Source organism: Thamnophis elegans, chromosome 1 (genome assembly GCF_009769535.1).
Source record: "Thamnophis elegans isolate rThaEle1 chromosome 1, rThaEle1.pri, whole genome shotgun sequence".
NCBI classification, from domain to species: domain Eukaryota; kingdom Metazoa; phylum Chordata; class Lepidosauria; order Squamata; family Colubridae; genus Thamnophis; species Thamnophis elegans.
The window spans coordinates 78,860,370-78,886,252 of record NC_045541.1 but is presented as its reverse complement, the minus strand read 5'-3'; the positions used below and the strand labels follow the sequence as shown (position 1 = coordinate 78,886,252).

The following is a 25,883-nucleotide window of genomic DNA, read 5'->3' as shown; positions in this document are numbered from 1 at the left end:
GCTGAACCAAAGGGGTTTTTGAGCAGAAGAAAAGTAGTCCGCTTACAGTCTTGTAAATCATCCATTTCCCCCATTAGCCTTTATTTCCAACCAACCTGAGAGACCAATTGCTTCTATATTATTTATACCGTAAAGGAAATTCTGATCGTGAGGGAGCTCCACAGCAGCGTTTCTCCATCTTGGCAACTTTAGCATATGTGGACTTCAACTCCCAGAATCCCATGGAGATGGCTGGGGAATTCTGGGACTTGAAGTCCACGTATTTTAAAGTTGCCCAGGTTGAGAAATGCTGCTCTATAGTTTACGAATCCCATGTCATTACACACTCTAAAGACTGGGGAGCAACTCCATCGCTGTCACAAGTGTTCTTTTTTCATCTTTCTTTTTCAGTAACTGAGGATTGCAGGAGATATGATGATGCAATCATATCAGCAGATGAAGTGGAAGGGCAATTTTCAAGCCCTGTTAAATCCTGCTGAGAAGAGGGTTTAAAGCTAAAAGAGGCTTAACCCATTTATTTTACTTGGGGTTTTAATGTCACCCTACCTAAAGCAGAATACCATGCTGCTGCTTTTTATCAGTTTGTAACTAAATTTCAAGGATATGCTTTGAAGGGACTCTGAGGACTGCATTTTGCCCATGCTCTAATGTGAAGGACATGCATGATCTGAAGGACCCTTTTCTAATATTAATTCTCTTCATGGCCTCAAGGATACTTGAAGGCTTTGTAATACAGCATAAATGAAAGTCAGTTTTCTTTGTGGTCTTTTAATTTTTTAAAGTTTAATATCAATATGCAGAGGTTGTTAATGGAAGCATATTTCTACTTTTATGAATTGAGACCTTGTAATAGAACACATCCAAAGTCATTGGCCATTCTGTTTCCCTTACTGCTCCCATCATAACTGTGCCTTATTCTCTAAGTCAGTGTTTTTCAACCTTGGAACTTTAAGATGTGTGAACTTCAACTCCCATAATTCCATGGGGTAGCTGGTGAATTCTGGGAGTTGAAGTCCAGACTTAAAGTCCAGTCTTAAAGTTGCTCAGGTTGAGAAACACTGCTTTAAACTATCATCAATTACTGATCAACTAAGATCCCTTCCACCTCATCTAACAAAAATAATAAAAGCCAATTGCTAATATCTTTTCTTCTTAGTAATCACACATACCCACTGGTAATTTTGAATTATTTGCCCAGTAAATACATTAAATCCTTTTCGAAGGCACATAACAGGGGGCATGATCACAGAAATTGCTTCCTGACAAAATTCAGAAATGTGATTCAGACAATGTCAGCTTTTCTCTGTCATGTTACATATAATAAATGATGGAAAGAAAAAGCTTAAATAGCTTCCCTAATGAAGGGGCCATTCAAATGTGCATTAGTTAGCAGTATTCTACAAATCCAAGTCCCAGATTCCGCACTCCATTTCTGTTTCACAAACTTTCTTCCAATTTAAGAATGTGCAGCTAAGAAAAATAAATTGAACATCAGTAATGAAAATATGTTTTATTTATTGACACTTATAACTCATCTCAAGTCAAGATAACTTTTAATGATCTGATATATTTTATTGACGTCTCTCAGATTCCCCAAATTTGTGGCACACAAAAATATTTTTCTTTGGTAAATGCTTCTTAAACCTACAGGAATATAACAATCACTAATGTTGTTATTTATTTTCTCCAGTAGGTGGTGGCAGCATATAGAAGGTTCCATAAATAGAAAAACCAAACACCATTGAATAGAAACCTGCCACTGAATCTCTAGTCTAAACACTTAGAAAAACATTATTATTTTTAAATCTGGGGACATTTTAATAGTATATTTAACAGTTCCACTTTCCAAGTGTAGGTATTTTAGGGGATGTTTTCAAGAGCTAAACTGCATGTTTTTAAAAGTTAGTGTTAGGGTGATCATATCACAGCACATACTGTATCTTTAAATATAAAAAAGGAAAGGTTTACTTAAAAAGAAAACTTTTATGATATTTGTCCTGTCCCATGCCATTCCATCCTGTCCCACCCCATCCCACCCCACACTATACAATATCAGATTACATTATACTCTCCTTGCTGGAAAAAAAACTAAAGGATGAGCAGCTATATAAATGTTTTAAATAAATGAATCATCTGTTTAGTTATGCCATTTTAGCTTTCCTTTTGGAAATACCCAGATTTGGTTAAAAGACAGTGATTATATAAATATGTTAAATAATTAAAATTACATGACAGCAGAGAAGCTACAATGGAAGAACACACATTGTAAGTCCTCCTTCATTCAGCACTGTGGTAACTTTGAATGGTTATTGAATGAAAGGTTGTGAGTCAAGGACTAACTCTCCCTTAGGAGGAATAAAAAGTCCTGAAGAGCTACTGTGCTCATTACAATTTCTTGTTGGATCACACTACAGATCTATTGTCTGGTTCAGAATATGGTTTCCTCTCTTGGTCAATCAGAGACTTCTTGGGAAAAAAAATACATTGTGGCTCTTTTTGTTACTTCGCAATGTGTAAGTTATTCTACAATCGATTGGCTAAATGCTTTGTGACCTCATGATTTTGGGACATCATTCTAGCTTACTGATTTAAGTTCTTAATACTTACCCACAGCTTGTTTCAAGTAAACTGTCCCCAACTTGCAATGATGCCATCCCAAAGTCTGCTATTCGGATATTGTTCTTTTCATCCAGTAGTAGATTTTCTGGTTTTAAATCCCTGTGGCTGTGAAGAATGGAACACAAAGGTGTTAATTCAAAGCAGTTGCTTCTCTTTGCATACAGTAAAGTAGAAGAATAGAATAGAATAGAATAGTAGTTTATTGACATTTTGAATGTACACTAATCAGCATACATTAAAATGAAATTTCGTTGCGTACAGTTGTCAAAGGGTTACCATCTCCAATATATACTACATAAACATGACAAAATAAATGAATACAAAATTATGCCTATCTATCTATCTATCTATCTATCTATCTATCTATCTATCTATCTATCTATCTATCTATCTATCCTTCTATCTATCTATCATATTATATACATATATGTGTGTGTGTATGTATGTATATATATATATATATATATATATATATATATATATATATATGTATATATATGTATATATATGTATATATATGTATGTGTATGTGTGTGTATATATATATATATATATATATATATATATATATATATATATATATATATAATATTTTATATAATTATATTAATAATTATATAAAATATAAACATAGTATTTGTTGTGGCCCAGCAGGAGCCATTGGAGCTGCCACCAGACTCCGACACCGAGGGGCCCTATGAGTCAGCCTTGGAGGATGTGGAGGACCCAGGACAGGGTTCTGACTCTGAGCAGGGCGCAGAGAGACTAGTTGGCCACCAGGTGGCGCCTGAGCCTTGGACCAGTGGGGAGGAGACAAGGGAGAGTGATCCAGAAACCAGCAGTGAGTTGTTCCTGGATGCATGCAATCGAAGAGCTACTCGGCGTCAAGAACAATTACACAATTACAGGAGGTAATTGTGCTCAGCTGGTGGTCATGAGGCTCCTCTCCAGACTATAAAAAAGACTGCTTGTGACACGCCCCTCTTGCAGAAGTCAACACTTTGATTAAAGAGAACGTAACTACCTTGGCAGGCTGGATTGCTGCCAAGGTTTGTCTGAATTGCTGCCAAGGTTTGTCGGACTTGCTGCCAAGGTCCTTATCTGTTGTTTTGCTTGGCTTTCAGCCACCGAGATTCTGGTCTTGCTAGTTAAAGTACATTCTAGTTGAGCTTGTCTCGGCTTTCATTACTGGATGGAGGAGGGGGTCAGAACAGTATTACAATAATATTATATATATTACACATATATTATATGACAAAGATAAACAACACAATCTAGTTCAGATGTATACATGTACATGGCCAGAAAAATGAATCTTGAGAGTTTACCAGACAGATGGCAAAGAGAACAAAGTTGTTACAGATTCTGTAGTCCAGCTAGAAATACTTCAAAACCTCCTCCCAGAGGGGAGCAACAGAAACATATGGTGAAGTGGGTGAGGGGGATTTCTAACAAAACTTTGAGCTCTAAAGACATATCACTTATAAGCAGTATCCTGAATAACAGGAAGCAAGATTCCTATAATATTCTTGGCTGTCCTTACCACTCTCTGTAGTTTGTTAAAACATGCTCAATCGTAAAAAGTGGCCAGGACAGAAGGAGAGGGATGTGCTCTCCTCTCCAATGCAGGAAATGAAGACACTGGTTAGCACGCTTCACTAAAGAGAGACCAGTTCAGATTGTTAGTTATCTGCACCCCCGCAGATCACAGATCATTTAATTTCAAAAGAAGCAATTATATTTACATTTGTCCATTTTGAAAAAATAGAGAAGTCACCCCACTTTTAAACTGAGTGAATATATTAATAGTTCTAACTTGTGATTTTGAAGAAGTAATTGCTCTTATTGACGGAAAAAGTGTCTAATGGAAGTAAGTGACCAACAATTTTTTTAAAAGAAGTATCTTTCTCCCTTTGCTCCTTTGTTTGTTTGGAATAATAATTAGCTTTTAATGGAATCAGTCTCAAATTTGTTATGGCTTAAATGTTGGGAAGAATTTGTAATTTGGCTATTTCATAAAAGTTGACTGAATATATTAAGCTTTTTGATTTGGCAGTCTGAATCTGAACAAAATAAATAAATGAGAAGTTGAAAAACTCCAGACTAAATATTTTATCTCTGTTTATCTTGTTCTACACAAACTATCTGTCCTGGGTCAACAACTGAGGTCAGTTAGGTCCTCTTTCTATTAATTAAAAAGGAGAAGCTAAAAAAGATGGTGCCCTCCCTCTGCAATAGCAAGAGTGCTTAGACTTATATACCACTTCATAACTCCCTCCAAGCAGTTTACAGAGTCAGCATTGCCCCCAACAATCTGGGTCCTCATTTTATTGACCTCAGAAGGAGAGAAGGCTGAGTCAACCTTGCGCCGGTGAGAATCGAACTGCTGGCAGTCAGCAGAATTAGCCTGCAATACTGCGTTCTAACCACTAGCCACCACTGCTCATTACTGCTCCCTTCTGAAGAATGATTCCTGCTCCCTTTCCCACAGTATTTGTGTATTCAGTAATCATTGAAACGAGATAGTAAACACTAAATTGTAATTTAAAATTAATCATGAATGGTACTTTTGTTCCAAAGTTTGTTTTTGTAGAAGGACTGTTCGGTGTACCATCCCTTCGCAACTTTGGAAGAATCTAGATATTATTGGTTTGCTCTAATTCTCCTAGTTTGGTTTCTCTATTTATTAAATGATTCATATCCCATCCTGTTTAAAATACTCTTAAATTGACTCTGGACAATTGACAGTCTTCACAACAGACTACTCAAATAGCACAGTAAGCAAATGAAATATCAGATAAAATTTGAATACTTAAAAATTAAATAGATTTAAGCATTAAATATTAAAATTACAGACTAAATATATCTGATAAAACATGGTCCAGAAGTCAGCAATGTAACCCTCAAATACTTTTCACTACTTTCATGAATACTAATTTCTGTGGGAATTTTTCCCCCGATAAGGATGGGTTGACTACTGAGAAAGCCTACCTCCCAGCTGCAACTATTTAACCTATGGGAGGGGATATCCACCGCATACTCACCTTGATTGAACACAAAGACAGGTAGATTCTGCCTGGAGAAAGTAGTTCCAAAGGTAGTAGGGAGTTGAGCCATCTGGAGTCTGTTGTGCTCATAATGTAGCTATCAGTGCTTAAGCAACTCTTACAGTATCTGCCTGCATTCAGGCAACCATTCTATACCAGTTGAAATTTCCAGATAGATCCCTGAGAGACTCTTGATCCCCCATTATTACTGTTTGGAACTATTTGCTTAGGAAGAAGTAGAGCCATTGCAAAACAGAGGAACCAACCAGTAACTTGCAGTTAGTTCAGGAGGTTGATGGTATGGAACACCGTTAAGTGTTCTATAAGATCTAGGAGAGATACACTCCAGCCAGATCTTGACAAAGCCAGATCATGTGCAAGAGCAAAAAAATATTATTTCCATAGCTCACTAAGCCTGGATGAAACAGATAATTTACTTGCAATAGATACCAGGGGTGGTTTCCAACTGCCACTACTGCCGGTTTGCTCAGGGACCCGCCTCGCCTGCGTGTGCATGCACTGCGCACGCAAGCGCAGTGCAACAAAAATTGCTCTGTGCATGCTCAGAAGGCAAAAACAAGATGGTGGCACATATGGCGCTGCTGAGAGAACCAGTTCAGGGGTGTGGCAGGCCTGGGTCGCTGGGACCAAGTTACTATTGCTTCAGCCGAAACGGTAGGAACCCACTTCTGATTGATACCCTGCAACTGATGCTCTATCATGGTCTTCAAAGTCTTCTTTTAAAATTAAGGATGCAGATTATGTGGAAGTTATCCAACATGGCTGGAATGAGGGATGGTTTATTCAGAAGTGGCATATTTTATTCAGAATATAGCTCAATTCTATCCTAACAAAGAAACCCTATTTGTCACTCTGTAAGACATTCCCTATGAGTCCTTGTTTGAGTCTTCCTGCTGACATTACAGAATTACATCTGCTTAGAAAGCAGTTCTGTCTCTTTATATATAAGCATCTTCTATATTTACTCCAGTGGTGGATTGCAGGCAGTATGCCCCAGTACAGGTGTATCGGTGCCTGCCCAGAGCACTGGGTGCCATTCCAGTACGATGCTCCAGAGGGCCCGCCCGCCCACGTTCCATACCTGTCTTTGAACTCTTTGGCGCTTCTGCGCATGCACATAGTGCGTACAGCACCTGCACAATGCTCCACCGAGCTGGAGCATCACAGAGGCTCGTGGAGGCTTTGCTGGACAGGAAGACACATGTGCGCACTGCACGCATTCATGTGGAGGACACCGGGCCCCGTTGCAATGGTACTGTTTGCAATGGGATCCGGAACCCACCACTGATTTACTCCTTATTTTTTCTTTGTGAACTACAAATGATATTTGGAAAAATGAGGAGGAAGATGAATTAACACTTTACTGGAGAAGCAGGAGAATAGGTAATGGAGACTATAAGAACAAATGGGTGACTCTCACTTTAAATGCCAATTTTGTGCATTTAAAGTTTTGCACTGATATAATACTAAAACAGAGGACACGGGGACAATTTCCTGAAGGCTAAGATTGCAATATACTAATTTCCAGATGTTATCACAGCAGAAAGCACAATTTGGGTGTGTAATGCAGGTATCTAGGGTATTTGTTTATCTGTAATGTTATAAGTTCAGCTTGATAGAATATTTAATGCTTTCCATCCCCCATCACTGAACATCTGAGCTGTCAGCAGAGAGACAGGCAGTACAGTGGCTATAAGGTACAATTTCTAAAAGTCCAGCAGCTTGGATAATCTAATTAAAATGCAATCCTCCCAAACCTCATCTTATACCAAAGAAAGCAGAAACATAATGGAGCAATGCATGGAAAATGAACTTTATTTGGTTCATTTCCAGCTGATCCCTCTGATTCCATGTTTTACACGATCAGTGTCACCTTACTCTGCAGGTGAATGGAGGACATAATGCCCTTTTAATGTTCTACAGGCTGAAATGCTCCAGAGCCCTTCTCCATATTGGCTGGAAACATGATTAAATAAGGCAGCAACTTTAGTGAACAAGAAGCCAAAATGCTTCATGCAGAGTGTACATGCCAAGAAAGAAGATTGAAAAGGAAAAGTGAAGCATAACACACATCAAAAAGCTTATTTCAGCTTTATCTAGAGTGCAGTTAATAATGTGCGTGCCACTTCCATAAATACCAAATTAAGGAATACTTTATAAATTCAAAATGAAGCATGGATTTCAAAGGATATTTATGTATATGTATATATGATACATATTTAGTCTGTGTGGAGGAAAAGTATAAGAAAGAAGGTGGAAGGGAACGAGTACAGCAATAGCAATAGCACTTAGACTTATATACTACTTTACAGCCCTCTCTAAGCGGTTTACACAGTCAGTGTATTGTCCCAACAATCTGGATCCTCATTTTACTGATCTGGGAAGCATGGAAGGTTGAGTCAACCTTGAGCCTGGTGAGATTCGAACTGTCAAACTGCAGTCAGCCAGCAGTCATCAGTCGTAGCCTGCAATACTGCATTTTAACTACTGCGCTCATGAATCTACCCCAGGTAGTCTTTAGCAGCTAGAAGTCAGGTCCAAATGGAACACAAATCTATTTTGACCTTACCCAATAGTTGCTTTATTGATAAATAAATGTTGAACAACTCCCAGGCAGCTCTTATTTCTAATACACCATGCCCCTCAGCCTCTCTTTCTCTCTCCTGGGGAATCCAGAGAGAGATGGAATTAATGGATGGAGTCAATTAAATGGCTAGTATGAATATGTGCTGTCCCTGGGATGGGGGTGTTACTATTTTTTAATTTTCTTTGTATTTTTTAAATTTCTTTTATATGGTGTTTATATATCCTTGTAAGCCGCCTAGAGTCGCCATGTGCGTGTAGACGGCAATATATTTATAATATATTTATAAATAAATATAGCAATAATTTAAACTTTCTGTAGGCTTTTTGTTACAAAACTCCAGCATTCATCTCTTCCTCACGTTTCCTTCCATTCTGCTTTCAACAAAGTGTGGCCGTCTCCCATCTCTTCCACTTAACTGCCATCTTACTAACTTCTATGAATGTTCTGACCTAGGCTTCCACAAACCATGATGCAGACTCCTTGTCCTGACAAAAACCTTTTTATTAAGCTACTGTGAATTCCTCTCATTCACATCCAGCAAAGTCTTTCAAGGGAGATTTACAATCACAGACCTTATCTGGCTTGGAGAGCTGCCAGGCCGATATCTTCAAAACTTGGCAAGGAGCCTCTGAGATTCACAAACCAATTAAGCAAACTAATTGTCTTCTGCAAACTCCACTCCCCTTTCACTCCTCTTTTATTCCCTATGGGAGGCCTTATTGCCAAGTCGGCCCTTGCTCCTTAGCTGTTCTCTTTGTCTGGCAACTCTGTGCATGCGTACACTGGGAATAGGCTCCAGCTATTCATCTGCCTCACTGATGTCTGACTCTGAAGGCAGCTGATAACTGTCAGACCATTCCATCTCTGCCTCTGACACAGTGCCCTCATCAGAGCCTTCTCCAGACTCCAGGACTGGCCTATGCTCCTCCCCAATCTGCTGCCAGCTTGGCTGGCCGCTGGTAGGCCACAACTATAGAAACATATCTCTATTATCTGGGGGCCCATCACCGTTCAAAATCTCTGCTTGTCCAACATAGAAAAAATGGATTCTTGGCATAGTCCAAAAAGGATAAACCATCCTGAAGTCAATGTACACATTTCTGCAGAATATTGAGATTCGAGAAAAAGAAAAAAAAATCATGTGATTTGGATTGCATGTGCATTAACAGATTGGTACAATAGCAATTACAGTGTTTCTAAGTATTGTTTGATAATTTGAGACTGTCTGAGGTTTATTGCTCAAAATCAATATAATCTTTTTTCCAAAATTCATGTGTGTAAACAGAGAGTACCCTAGAACTTACAATTTACAGAATAATAAATTGATTTGTAATTCCTTATTTTTGTTATAAGGAATTGCTGTAGCAGCCTGGCCTACAGCTTTTCAATAATGTCTTTCCTTTTAATGGGAAAGATGCAAATAAAGCTCTCATTCATTGCCCCCACATAGAAACCCTTGTACAAAATTACTATGTATGCAACTTGCATAGCTCAGCAGACATAGCCTCAGGCAGTGGAAGAGGATGAGACTCTGGTAATTGTCATTTATCAATATTCATGCAAAATCCGGAATGGCCTTCTCAAAATACTTCTCCAATAACCTCTTATAGCAAAAACAAAAATAAGATGAAAACATTACTAGAGGGAAATTCTTCTCAATCTTCTCCTTCCTTTGTAAAAGCATTAGCTTATTTATTATTACTGAAGCCTAATAAGATTTCCCCCCCCCCACTAATCTTACTTTCAGTTGTTAACGTTAGCATTCTAAAACCAAAAAGGGGGGAAAAAAACCTACACAGAATCAATTAGCCCAATCTCATTCTTGTTTGATGATTTCACAAATGATTCTCTTAATTCTCTTCTTTCCAGGTTTCTCGTGCTAGATGGATTTTACTTTTTTTCATTTGGAAACTGCTTTAAAAACAAAGTATAAAATTGGGGCTCTGCATTTATGATTCTCCACAGACCTTTAATACTTTTTCAATGTACTGCTAGTTCAGAGGTCAGCGGCCCTGGAGCCACATATGACTCTTTCATCCCTCTTCTATGGCTTCTTGTCACTCAAAATATGTGTCACAGCCGCCAATATGCAACACCTGTTGGCATGCAATTTATTGAGCTTTTTGATCCCTGGTAGGTTTTGTGGCTCCTGGTATTTTCTTTTCTGTGGGAAATGGATCCGAATGGCTCTTTGAGTGTTTAAGGTTGCTGACCCATGTGCTAGTGTATCTTATCTACCCATGGCTGCAAGAACAGATGATCACTAGATGGCAAGAAGGCCTACTTATCCAAATTAATAAATTCAGACATGGAATGCTTTTCTATATTATTTTCAGAACAAACGCAAAAGAAACCAAGTTAGCTCTGTGATTCCTCAAGTATTCTATACGGTACTATAGCTAGAACGTACTTAAGACTTTACCTCTAAAAATGAGCACTGATTTCTTTTAATTAGCTCCAGATCAAATGTACCATAGTAATTTCCTAATGGGTAAGTAGCCAACATTTTGGTCCATACACTAACCATTTCACTGTTCTCATGTAATCTCATTTTAAGTAAATTCAAATATTTTCCAAAATGGGCCTTAGCTTTTACTAAGTCCCTATGCTGATAGATATTTCAAAGTAAGTCACAACACATGCATCATTCAGAATAGCTCTGTGCTGGTAAATGTATTCTGCTTTGATTCTCTGTGGCTATTTCAAAGACTTAAGATGCTGTCAAATGACTTATGATATTCAATAATCCTGCCTCATTTATGGACTTTTACAGGGATTCAGGCAATGTTATCTTTCATTTCTAATGCCTCCCAGCTTTTTCTATTACTCTTCTATTTTTTCCCCATAGAAAATCCCTTAAGGAGAAAAGCACAGCACATATTTCAAGTGAAACTACTAGAAGCCCTCTATTGACAAACATCCTTATTCTGTGACGTGCTTATATAAATTTATTATTTAATGCTAAATTTGATGTAATTGTTACTTATCCTGCTTTATTTTTTGAATGAGATTCAGTGATGCCTAAGATATATTTGTCATTAAGATTTTCAATTTTCCTGTTTGCTTCCCATGTTCAACATACTGGTGTAGAATCATCCAAGATTATGACTGGTTATACCTACCCACTTCATTGAGATTGTTTCTCCTCCACTCTTGCGCTTTTGCCTTTGTTGCCCCCAGTCCTTGCCAGCATATAGTCCTGAGCTACTACTACATCCCTTTTGCACTCATATTAAGACTTTCCTTGTGAGAATGATAAGGTGCCTCACTCTTTGTGAAATGCAGCCTATCTTTTGCCTACAGTTTTCCTTGTAGGTAGTTCATTGTTGAACTGTTTGGTTAGCATTTTTCTATTTTGACTGTTGGGCAAAAAAGGGAAATGTTGATTCTCTGATCTACAAAGCATTGAAATCTCTAAAATGATCTCGAACAGCCACAATAGTGAGAAATGATCATAACAGTATGGAATGTGTGGAGTTTAAATTAGAATTGAGAGTTATTCAGGGTGGGAAGATAGATCATCTGGATAAGCTTTACTATACTTGTACCAGAATTCCGATTTATCTGACTTAATAATGAATTAGAAATTTAACTTGAAAGCTAATTTGTTTTCTTTCAAATCTTTTACTACCAAGCTGTGCTTGAATATATGCTAAAATCAAAGGTATTTGACACAGAGAATTTCTAAAGGAATGCTTTTAGAAACTCAATCAGGATTATATTCTAGGTCACCAGTAAATAAACAGGCAAAGAGAAATAAAAAATAACTGAAAGGAATTACTCATTTGTTTGTTTTTGTGCCTACTGTTGGAAATGAGGGAAAAAGAGGAATCTAGCATGTGATTAAACAAGCACATGACTATTAATCTGTTTTATATGTGGGCAACAAGCATCCATGTCCCATCATTAGCCATTGGAGAAACCTTCATTTTCAGTACGGTCATGACTGGATAACCTGGCTGATTAGACAATTTGTCATTTTTGCTATCCCCTGACAGGATAAGGTCAGGCTTCATCATTTAAAAACATGCATTACATTCATTTTTTTTCACCCTAGAAAATGAAGAGTGTTCCTTTTCTTTGCATTTCTTTAAAATATTTGATAAAAGAAATCTTGTAAGCATCACCCTCTTGGGAACTACAGACAGCAAAGGAGAATAAAGCTAGTGGTTAAATAGTAGTTTCCCTCACCAATTCAATGATCATAAAATGGAGCAGGTTTCCCAGGCCATTAATTCTGGCTTGATGAGAAACCACAGCAAATCATAGAAGTGGAATTCCAGCTTAGCTCTGGATGCCACTCTGGAGTCATCCAAGTGCTTACTGTGTCAATGACTGGCAAAAATGGTGTCTCAAGTTCCCAATTCACTTTGCATGACTACACTGAAGGAGTATGAACCAAGGAAAGTATGCTTCATTGTATATCACTCTAACTATTCAGTTATTTTTGGAAATTACAACAGTACAATGATGTGATTAAAATGTTTAATATTTTCCAAAAATGAGGATAGTGGGATTTCAACTAAATACCCTGTTTCCCTGAAAATAAGACCTCCCCAGATAATAAGCCCAATTCGGCTTTTGAGTGCATGCGCTAAAATACATCCTCCCTTGAAAATAAACCCTCCCAAAAATATTGCAACACAGCAGCAGCCATGAGATGATCATGCTCACCGTCTCCTGCACCTCAAAAATAATAAGACCTCCCCCCAAAATAAGGCTAAGTGCTTATTTCGGTGGTCAAAAGAAAACAAGACCTTTCTTATTTTAGGGGAAACGCAGTAGTACCATTGCAGAAGAAAAAAATCCCACTTGAATCTCTTCCATTATCGTAACATCCATTGTATAGAATCCGCCTAGTCAGTGGTCCAGCCTAAATCAAGCAACAATCACCACCTATTAAGATGAAACAATCTCAATCATATAAGGAATAGCTTGCAATTTGGCCATAGGGATTGGTAATAAAAAAATATTTAATCTTGAACCAACAGTGACCAAAGATATTCACTGTATTAAAAGTAATGATTCAGATTGGACCCTCCAGCTGTTATTGATTTCTGTCAGTTGTCCCTTGTGCTCTGGTATCTATGCTACCTGCTTATTTTCTCTGAATATGATTTTTAGTCTACCCAATATCTAATCATCATTTTCCCCACCTCTGGGCTTTGGTATACTTGCAATTTATTGCAACTCAAAACATGGCTGATGGTGGCTCACAAATCATGCACAGCCTTAGACTGTAATTTGCCTCTAATGACTCTCTTATTAAAACCAACTTTCAGTTTGCATTTGAAAAGGATTCACAGAATATTAATAATAATAGCAATTATGCAGGGAGCCATACCAAAAAACCTTGGATGGTGCTTCAAACATCTGCACATTAACAAAATTTCCATCAGTCGGTTACAAAAGATCATACTGCTTGGATCTACATGCCTATTATATTGATGCATTACGACATCCTAGATTCTTGGGAAAAACTTGATGCACATGAAGGCCAACACCAGCTAAAGATCTGGCAACCTATGATTTCATGTTGTTGTGTGTATAATAATTGGCACATATACTATGTCAGTACATTACAGCAGGGCTGTCAAACTCCTGGGCTGCGGGCCAGATGTATCACATGCTGGCCATGCCCAGTTTAGCAAAGGGGAAAAAGTCCTGATACATCATGTGATGCCACTGTGACACCATAAGTTTGACACACCTGCATTACAGCATACTAAGTTCTAGGAAAGAACCTGATGCATATGAAGGCCAACACAGTCCAAGGAATTGGCAGCTGTGACTTCACATTTTTGTGTATATATAATAATAATCAATAAATAAGTAGAGACAAGGAAGATCAAGGAAGCATAAAGCAGCAAATAACAGGTATAGTCAAGAAAATCAGCAGATATGAAGTTTGAATTGCACACTACAAGAAGAATCTGTAATTTCAGTAAAATCAGAAACATTTCTACCATCCACCAATGGTGGTCTCATGAACTACCAATGAACCAGTCAACACCTGACAAAGAAGAAACAGTACATTTTGGGTGCAGATATGGGACAACCCAAATAAATACAACAAAATGCAGCTTGACTAAAAGAGGTAGATAAGAATTAAAAAAAGAAGATGAAATAAAAGAACTTGCCATAACAGCAGAAATGGTGGAGAAATGGCAAGCAAGTTCAATAATATGTCAGCATGGGTTTTGGTTGAAACATCTGACTGATCTACAGCTACTAATTGCCAAGCAGTTTAACAACATATTGCAAGGAGGTGAAATTGAAGAGTGGCTAACACTTAGTTGATAATAAAAGGGCCAACAAAAAGGGCAGCAACAGGCAACTGCAGGCCAATTACTTGCTTTCAAACTGCTAACTAGTCTGGTAGCCGATACAGTCCAACAGTCCACTTAAAAACAAGCCCTTTCTAATGAAAAAAAAGGAAACCACCCAAACACTAGAGGAACAAAAGATCACCTCCTAATTGACAAGATGATTATGGAAAACTGTAAGAGAAGAAGATTAACCTGAATGGAGATTGGATTGATAACCAGAAAGCATTTGCTTCCCTGGATAATTGAATTCCTAAAAGTAACAGGAGTCTGCAGAAATATCAGAAGCCTTGTGCAGAGATAAATGGCACAACGGAAGATACTGTTACTAGTCAATGGTGATAGCCTGGAAGAGGTTAATATCAAGAAAGGAATCTTTCAAGAAGACTCACTATCAGCACTACTATTTGCCATTGCACTGATTCCTTTGTCAACAATACTGAACAAGTCAGGCCATGGCTATCAAATGTCAAAAACATCTGCCAGGCTATCCTACCTTCTTTACACAATCTGAAACTGTATGGAAAACCACCATCTGAAATAAAACAATTGCTCAACATTGTCCGTATTAATAGTCAGGATATTACAATGGAGTTTGGACTGGACAAATATGCCACCTTGACCATCAACAGAGGAAACTAGTGAACACTGGAGGAATTAAGATGCCCTATGGAAATAACAAGTCCAGATGAAGACGATCACTACAAATACCTGGGCATCCTTCAAGCTGACAACATCAAACACACTGAAGTCAAGAAGGTTAGAAGTGAATACATCATAAGAGGGAAGAAGACATTAAAATTCAAACATAGTTGAAGAATGATCATCAAGGCAATTAACACCTGGGCAATTCCAGTCATTAAATACACAGCTGGAATAGTGGACTGGACTCAAGCAGAACTAAAAGCCCTGGATAGAAGACCAGAAAAATAATGACAATGAATCATGTCCTTCATCCATGCAGCGGTGTTGACAGACTCTATTTATCAAGGAACAAAGGTGGGTGTGGAATATTGTAAGTGCATCAGGCAGTTGAAGAAGACAAAAGGGTATTGGAAGAATATCTGAAGGATGGTGAAAAAGATGCCCTAAAACTAGTACACCATGAAGTCTTAGTGAATACCAAAAAGAACAAGAGGTTATTTTTTTCTATCATTGCCCATATGTGTATTATCTAAGAAAATTCACTGTCCTGAGCAAATTCAACTGTATAAGCAACATCAAGAAAGGTGGAAAGAGATGTTCAATGTTTCATCCAATGTTAGAACTGAATTCAGTTGCAGATTAAGGGCTTTTTATGATCCTCAATAATAACCACCACTTCTAACAACAAGCAAGGCAAAACTCATCTTATTATATAAGATGGGTATGTTTTTCTTATGTATATAACAGGGTTGAAATCCACCAAATACATTTCCAATAATCATTGCAAATGTATTAAAAGACATTGTAGCTCTACAGAATACATTTTTGATTTCTCCCTAGTTATTAGCCTAAGAGACCTAACTCCATTTGTATTCAAAACATTTTTTATCCATTATGCAAATCAAAACTGTACAAATAACTACTGAGGAATAAATGAGCAGTTATGGATCAGCAGTTAAGTAGAAATCTTGCATTCCATCTATTGGGACAATCCTCCCTCCATTTCAGTCTAATTGAAAACTTACTGAAACTTGTTTAAGCGTAAGGCCAAACTACAATATTTCAGTCCAAAAAATGGCAGGCAAGTTAAAGATTGAATCACACTCAACAGCATCCAAGTGAGTATTAATAACACACTGATAAATTAAGCAACACTATATTGGAAGAGAAATAAAGGCAAATATCCAGAAGGAATTTAGCCAAGAATGCTGCCCAGAAGTCACAAATTCTTTAACATGAGTTTCTTTCCTTTCTTTTGAGAGAACGTTTTGTATGACACATGTTCATTTACATGCTTGATATGGATGTCTACTTCAAAACAATGATTCTGGGCAGTTAATACATAAAATTATATAATACAAAGTTAAAAACTATAATGTAAATATAGCAAAACTCTCCCTACATATATAACATAAGTAGTCCTAGATCTACAATCTTTCATGTACAAAACCATTCAAAATTACAAAGATGCTGAAAAAAAGTGATTTAAGACCAATCCTTGCACTTATGACCATCCCAGCATCCCAATGGATGACTCAAAATGACTCAGCAATCAGCATGTATTGTTATGATGGCTGCAGTATCCCAAGGTTAAGCGATCACCATTTGTACCTTTCCCAACAAGCAAAGTCAATAGGCAATCTGTAAATATAAAATATAAATAATAAAAAAATATAGGGGACCACATGGCATTTGAGCACCTCATGGCAGCGCAACAGAACACAGTTAATGTTGGGAGTTTCTGGGAAAGATCTGTTTAATGTGTACATATTTTAATCTTGTACATTTTAAATTTTATGTCCCATAGTATGCCTTATTTAATTGTGATGCTTCTGACACGAATAAATACGAATAAACAAACAATAACGATAAATAGCGATAAATTGAACACAAGGAAAGGGAAAAGGAGGAGTGAACTGAATTATTTGAAGTTACAGCTTATGATAACCGAGTGAAAGACATACCTTCAAGGTTGGTTCCCTACTCAGATGAACTCTGTTGAAACAATTCCCTTGTTGAAAATCATGTGCCCTAAATTATTGTACTCACCAGATGGAATGACTATGACAAAAGTCTAACGCGGAAATAATCTGTCGGAAGAACTTTCTGGCTTCTTTTGGTGTTAATCTTCCTTTCTTTACCAAATAATCGAAGAGCTCTCCACCTGACACATGTTCTAGCACCAAATATCTGAAACAAAGGAGGAAAAATATTTTTTTAAAAAATATGATCATACATATGTTTGAAAACACATAGAAACACAGAGAAAAAATAATCTTCAAAATAACTAACACTTTTGTTTAAACTGCAGTGCAAGAACTTTTGAAAAATGGTGCACTTGAACATTTTTATCTGCGACTAAGCTTTTGGAGACCTTACAGTATCTCAAGTAGAGATTTATCAAACAAAATTAAATTACTTCTCTGTTTTCAACGTCTTTTACTGATTGATTTCCAATGCCATGAGACAAAGTCAGTGTAATAATATAGTAGATAATCATCTAAATGCAGTGTTTTCTAAAAACACCCACCATAACTGGCATGAATAAATAAATTACTTCATGATATTTGCTGCTTGATGTAAAGGACAAGAAGGCACCTCCTTGACTCCCAGTATACAAAGCCAGCCTTGCAGTTGACTAACTAGCAGGAATTAAATTCTCCAGGTTCACAGCAGGTAACATCAGAAGATACTCAGCCAGCTGAGCAAACATTCTGTTTGTCCTCTGCCCAATATTTGCTCTCTAAAGCAGTCATGTCATTCTACCAGAGGTGGGTTGCTCCCGATTCGGCCCGGATCAGGCAAACCAGTAGTGGCGGTGGCGGGAGGCTCCACCCACCCAGATGCTTTTGCGCATGCACAGAAGCGGCGAGTGTGCACGCAAGCTCACGAACAAACCAGTAGTAAAAAAATAGAAACCCACCACTGCATTCTACATAGCAAGAAACTCAACCCTTATGAAGCCAATTCCTAAGCAATCTTGAGTGGGAATTCCTGTCCAGAGGGGCATGTCATAAAATACGATTACAAGGTCTTAGCTATAATCCAATGGTGGGTTTCAAAAATTTTTAGAACCTCTTTTGTAGGTGTGGCCTGCTTTGTGGGAGTGGCTTGCCAGCCATATGACCAGGTGGGAGTGTCTTGCCAGCCATGTGACTGAGTGGGAGTGGCTTGGCAGTCATGTGACTGGGTGGGCGTGGCCAACTTGTAAAATGTGGTGAAACTCACCTAACAATGCTCTTGCTTAGCAACCAAAATGTTGGCTCGGAAACTCTGGCATTTGAAGCACGCAAGTCTTAAAGCTGTCAAGTTACAAGACCCTTGCACCCCTAACCCTTTAGAAAAAAACCCAGGGGTGTTCAAACTTGGCAGGTTTAAGACCTATGGACTTCAACTCCCAGAATTCCTCCTCTCGCTCTTCATCTTGATGATGTGCGGATGGGAGGGGGGAGGGAACTGGAACCGGTTCTAAACGGCACTGTAGATTTGTGGAACCTCTTCTATAGAAGAGGTTAGAACTGGCAGGAACCCACCCCTGCTATAATCCCTTTTCTTTATATTTTCTGCAGTGTAAAGCAGAACTGGATATTTATTTTATTTAGATGTATTTATTTAGATTTTTATCCTACCTTTATTGTTTTTATAAATAAATGAATATATACACACACACAGACATACATATAATGCTCTTTCTTCCTCCTATTGTTTGTTCTTTCTTCTTGATAACAGCAAACCAGTGGGTTGGCCTGAACAACCCAAAGGTTATCTGGGAGCTAGTGATAGCTCAACAGACTGCCTATTATTGTTTATCACCTATCAAAGTCAGAAACAGAAACAAATGAAAGAAGATATTTTGAAAACAGGTGCTTCTGCCTTCTCAAGTGATAGAAGAAGAAATAAACCATGCATTCTAGTTTAGTAACACGAGGAGAGTGGCAGACCTGTTAGTTAAACAATGCTCAAGATAGAGGAGCGGTTGCACAAAGGAGGTTATGTAAATAAGGCAACATCCCAAGTACTCTGATCCTAAATTACTAATGCACCAGAGACGCTAACAGAAACAGTGTCTTTTCATGGAGACAATTATGTTTAAAATTGCCACTACAGATGGCTTTGATTAAACAGTGTTACTTTAATGCCCAACTCCTGCTCAGTGCTCTTGTTGTAGGAACACAAATGTCAAACTCATTGGAATGGGAATACAACATATTTACCAAACACTCCAAGCTAGAACTATTAATTACAGGTTTATTACTTTGAACCTTGCAGTCTTTGCTGAAGACATATTTGTACACATATTTGATTAACCAAGTTGCGGAGCAGTTCCCAGTGTGGGAGGTTCCTCCTGGGTTGCCGAAATAATTACTAGCGTAGCTAATTTTGATTTACTATCCCTTTAAAGACTATTCAAAAGGCATGCAAATCTCATAGATATTTCTTTCTGACCTATTTCTTCTTCCTCTACAGAAATTATTATACCCCCTCAAAAAGACACAAATCAAAACACCAAGACTGCATTGTGTGAGTTGAATCTTAAATTACAGTCCCTAGAAAAGACGTAATGCTCCTGTGCCGTTAACAATGCTCCACTGAATGAACAAAACCACAAGGTCAATGTTTTCTCCACAAACAAATAACCCACTTTTTTTAATGGAAGATCAAAATGTCTGTCTGAACATTAATTGAAACTCTCTTCTAGTATGAGACACAACTTTCAATCAATGTGTGACCAGGGGTCCTCGGCAGCTGTCTCCTGCAGAAGAGCTTCTAGCTAGGGGCCCTTTACGCATATAGATTCAACATGATATAGTTCTTCTTTTTGGATTGGTCTACTTTATATGCAAGGATAATAGGGAGAAAAGTGGGAAGTGTGCTTTATCAGCCTCTTTGAAACACTGCTATAGGTAGGGAATATCTGAATACATTAGTAGTAAGACATGTTCCCCAAAAAAGGAAAGGAAAGAAACCAAAGAAGAAATAGTATTAAAGCAAAACATCAATGTTCTCATTCTATGAACATTCTATCTGCCCTCGTAGCATAACAATTAAAAACAAGAGTTAGAACTACACAACAGAAATGAATTATCCATAATATGTTTTAAGGTAAAGTGATCATCAGAAGCAAAAAAAGGTAATAACTTCCAAAATAAAGTACAACCAAGGCAGTGGTGAGTTCCGGATCCCGTTGCAACCGGTACAGTACAATGGGACTGGGCGTCCACCACATGCACGTGCGCAGCACATGCGCAGTACACACATGCGTAGTGACCGCCCATGACAGGGGCTGTACACTCTGTATGCGTGCACGGAAGCCCTGATCAGCTCAAATACAGGTGAGGACGGCGGGTGTGCCCTCTGGAGCATCGTACTGGAATGGTACCTGTTGCTCCCAGGGGGCGTACCGGTCATATCCCACCACTGAACCAAGGGCAGCCAAGTACAAGCCAGACACAAGACTCCCAAAGACCTGATAACCTGACTCTCAAGATGAGGCCAGAGGGCTGGAAGTTCAGGTTATCCTTAGAGATTTGATCCTCCCTTCCTTGGGCGCAGTCTACCTGCTGCTTTCCTCTGGTCATCACTATCCTGACCTTCAGATCCATTTCTTTCCACCCCCTTCAGAGTTCTCTAGTTTAAAATAGTTTTCATTAAAAAATTTAGATACATAATAAGAAATACATTCAAAGAGAAAAATAAAATAGACCTGAAAAAGAAAAAGAGAGACAAAGAAAAAAATGAACAGAAAACACGCATTCATTCATACCTGAATATATATGAAAGGTGTGTCCAATCCTTTCAGCAATTATACAAGTCTAACCAAAGTTCTCTCTCTAAGATTACATCGTGATTCTTCTTTTAAAATAGTTTTTATTCTGCGCCCTTCAGAGCTCATGGTCTTGGACATCTGCCTGCATTTAATGGTACTGTTACTAAGCCTATTCCTATATTCCTTCTCCATTAAGACTCCTAATCTGTTTCTAGTTCAGAATAAACCAGGACAGAAGAAAGAGATGTATAAGAAAGTATAGGTTTTTCTACAAACTCTAATGAAAAAAATACTACGCTTAGTTATTTTCTACAGAATCCTTAATCAAAAAGAGTCCAGACCATACTGACATATTACAGTTATTTGATTATGTTTTTCCAATGGCATTTTATATTTATTAAATCATCTCTATTAGATATTAAGCTCATTATTGGTACAGCATGTAAATAATTCAACACTTATATAAATTCTAATGGCAGGCATGAATTTTTAAATCCCAATTTGGTACTGAGCCAAGACCTCTTCATTTCAAAAACTGGGGAGGGTGAGAGACTGCTTGCTTCCAACAGAAAAAATAAATGCATGTTTCCCTGCATTTAACCAACTGCTGTTTATCTGAAGCAACCATTTAAGTTATATTCATGTTCGGGAAATTTTCTTTTTGTTTGCAGTTTTTCTTTTCTTGAAATCTTTAAATCTCCAAGCCACTGTGAATGAAAGACGTTTTGAATGCTACTTCATCAATTGTTTCTAATACGTAGTCAATGTATGATTAAAAGCTGGCCAGAATGATGTCTGTTACTGGATGTTCCAAGCCATTGTTTATTAGACATTCCTTTCAGAGAAGTCCATTTGCTTTGTGCTACTTGCCAATTATCTGGAGCTTCCAGCAGTCCAAATGCATTTGTGAATGTTAGTTTAAGGAACAGTTTTTGTTGCCTTGTTCTATTAATCGAGGATTTGAGCCACATGTTACATTTAGTAGAAGTGTTTCTTTAGCTTTTGAGGCAGATTCTTGGTTTTATTTCCTAATACGGTGATTCCCAGACCAATCCCACAGCTGATAAATGAATTGCTGTTGTGTCTTCAGGTGATTTTCTGTATGTTCACACTGAATATTGCACCTGCAGTATACCTCTACTGAAATCTTTTAAAGCTGACTGACTTTTGATGGAAATAACCACGGTATATTCCATTCAATTCCCTTCTGTTCTTTCATCCATTCTCCTCAATTCTGAGATCTGACATGGTAGTAAACAGAAACCAAACATGTCAGCTCATAAGAAATGAGGACTGAAGGGAGGTTCGAATAAGTACACAGATGAGCACTCAGTCTTAATTACACATGGGCTTTTTTTTCTTTGTGGTTTTGGTGCTTCACACTGATTGGAGAGTAACAAACTATATGAGAAGTGGAGAACTGGTTTTAAGAGATGATTGCTCTATCACATACAACCTGTTTCTGCAGTCTAATACCAAACAATAATAATAATTGCTAAAAGGCTGCAGCTTTACATGGATTTGGGGGAGCAAATACTCTCTGATGAATGCAGTAGACACCACCAATGGCCTGGAAGAATAGCTCCATAGACATGAAAAGTACTTCACCAACTTGAAAAACAAGATATATTATCCCTTTAGCAAGATATCATAAATACACTTTTCCTGCCTCAATAAAAAAATCTACTTTTGTTAGATTTTGTACAAGTAAGGCATGAAGAAAAGATTATTATTCTCACAGTTAGTAATTAGCAAATTTTATGTGCTGAGATGGTAATACTCAAAACTGTTATTTTTAGGTAAGTAAATGAAGAGCAGCAGAATAAAAAATATTAATAATGGAGATAAGACCAAAGATAATTTTTGGCAGGGACTGGGATTATTAATGCTATAATTTCTCTAACACTAGAAATATTTTAATTGTCAGATTTGAGAAGATAAAATATAAATGTACTATAAATGTACAAATGTAATATAAATGTACAACTTTATGGCCTTATAGGGACTTAATGTAAATTGATTGGAGCATTCTGGGAGTTTGAAGTCCACACATCTTAAAGTTGCTAAAGCTGAAAAACACTGGTTTTGACTTTGCACTCCAGATTGGGAAGAGAGCTGAACTAGAGACAGAATAATCATTTATATCAGGAGTGTCAACCTCACGTCGTTATGGGGGCATCACATGACGTATCGGGACTTTCCCCACTTTCGCTAAACTGGGTGGGGGCGGGGCCAGCACATGATGCATTTGGCCCATGGGCCGCGAATTTAACACCCCTGCTTTATATCAACAATTCAGGACTGGGTTACAGAATGATGGAGCTGGGATGGACTGCAATATAGGCTGGGAGATATCCTGAATTGCTTCCATGAGAAGTGGAATTGCAAGCTATCATGTTCCAAAATTGAACCAGAGTGACCCCAATCTGTGTTTCCTCTCCCTCCCTTCCTCTCTCCTTTGGAGTCTACCAAGTCCCAGGATAAAGTTTCATTGGTTTTTCAGTTTATGCTGCCCATTTAGCAGTCAACCAGGAGGGATATGCAGAAATCAAGTCCAAACTAAGTTTCTGATATCAAGGTAACATGTTGACAAAGTAGCTGCTGAAATCTCTGAAAGAATCTGTCCAGCTCTTTCAAAAGTGTATGGCTATTGCAGCAGGCTTGATGGTATCTGTAGTTTTGAGCATTTACTGTATTCCCAAATAACGTACTTAAAAATATAACTAGCTTTGGTTGTTGACCTTGAAGGCTTGACCTTGAAGTCAGAATTATGCAACATGTTCCTCTTCCAGCACACCATATAAGGTAGTGGTTCATTTTTAGGAGGACATGTATTACTACATTTCACACAAGGCTACGGTTGAGTCTGAAGCCAGTAAATATAGGCAAAAGCAAAAAGGAGAAATACAAAAATAGAAAAATAGTTGAGAGGGAGAAATAAAATTTGAAGAAAAAAGAAGATTATGATAACAAGAGAGCAGAAAAATCCTGCTAAAGAGAAAAATGTTCTTGAGATACCACCACTATGGTGATTGAACAACTGAGGAAAATGGGCTGATCCCTCATTAAGTGGCATCCTATATTTTCCATCTATGTAACTCAAGTGAGACCACAGTGATACAAACTTTAAGTCTCATGTATCACTGAAAACCTTTCAATTAACTGAAATAATTAAAACATGTGGGAAGCATCTATGTATGAAATTAGCTTAGATACCAAGAGAAAAGTTCCCTTCACAGAAGAAGAGTGCCCTGTGTCAAGTCATAATTTTGTTCATACAGAAATGTGTATGCTCGACTGATCACTGCTATAAGCAGTGGTGGGATTTAAATAATTGAACAACTGGTTCTCTGCCTAATGATTTCTTCCAACAACCAGTTCACCAAACTTCTCAGAAATTTAATAACCGATTCTCCTAGAGCAATGCAAACTGGCTGAATCCCACCACTGTCTATAAGCTTACTTCAGAACAATCATGCACATTTCTTTCTTTATTATTGAAAGGGAATACTTAGTACAGTTATTTCAAAGGATGATATCACAGAATAAAAGAGTTGGAAAGGACCTTTGAAGTCTTCTAGTCCAACCCTCAGATCAGGCAGGAAATACAATTTCAGACAAATGATTGTCTAACCTCTTCTTGAGTAGAAGCAGTAGTACTAAAAGGGATATCCTTACCAAATAAAACTGTTTTTCAGAAGCAGTTACAATGTGCTTCTGTGTGAGAACCCAATGTTTGCTTTCTTATACTTAGGTATTTGTGGGATTTTAGTCTTCTCTGAGCTTGGTTGTTTTCTTGCACAACATTATACAACTAGGTAACACCATCATGATGGATAATGAAACATATTTAAGGAAACAACCAATCTCAGAGAGCACTAAGGAATTCTCATTTCAACCCTGAGCCACAGATATTTTCCTATCTTGACTTTTTTTTTTTTTGGCAGGGATCGGGGTTGAAATGAGAGGTCCTTGGTGCTGAGAGTGGTTGTTTTCTTGAAGACATTTCATTATCCGAACTACATAACCTCATCAGGGTTAGTGACAACCAAGCTCAAGAGAGATCCAATACCCAACAGTTCAACCATGAGCTGCAAATATTCTCTCCTATTGGTCTTAAGTCCAAGACTTAAATCTTTATCTATCTATCTATCATCTATCTATCTATCTATCTATCTATCTATCTATCTATCTATCTATCTATCTATCTATCTATCTATCTATCTATCCATCCATCCATCCATCTATCTATCTATCTATCTATCCATCTATCCATCTATCTATCTACTGTATCTATCTATCTATCTATCTATCTATCTATCTATCTATCTATCTATCTATCTATCTATCTATCTATCTATCTATCTATAATATGCACACTCACACACAAATGCACATATAAATATATACACATATATACATTTACACACAGACACAGACACATACATACATACTTCACAGAGATAGCTCCATAACATACTAATGAAGCCATTGCTTTCATTTACATGGCATCCCTACACAAAGAAGCTAGCTTTGTGGTTCTGCCAATGAATTTAGTATACTTCAGACTTTATATATTGCTCTAACCCTTAATATAGCTCAATCCAACCCATTATGGGTTATACAAATGAAACCATTATGGTTTGTTATTAAGCCATGGTTATTAGTGTTATGAACGCAGCCATTATTTGGCAGCTATTCAGTTCAATGAATTCAGTCTGCCTGACGGAACACTGTTCTTGGAAATGATATATGCATACATCAGAATTATATACTGGTTTTTTCCCTAGGCATCATAGATTTCTTTTTTTTAAAAAAGCAGGTAGAACTGACATATTACAGAAGGAAGTGGCGGAGCTCTTTTCACCAGT

General features: G+C 37.6%; 1 protein-coding gene across 1 annotated transcript in view; it reads right to left on the bottom strand.

The window, feature by feature from the left end:
* BRSK2 (BR serine/threonine kinase 2) overlaps positions 1 to 25,883 on the bottom strand; it is a 458,442-nt gene that overhangs the window by 124,283 nt on the left and 308,276 nt on the right. The window contains exons 4-5 of the mRNA XM_032222893.1: positions 17,295 to 17,435; positions 2,608 to 2,724 (exon numbers count right to left, since the gene is read on the bottom strand). Coding sequence (XP_032078784.1) covers positions 2,608 to 2,724; positions 17,295 to 17,435 — 258 coding nt within the window. The remainder of the gene's footprint in view (positions 1 to 2,607; positions 2,725 to 17,294; positions 17,436 to 25,883) is intronic.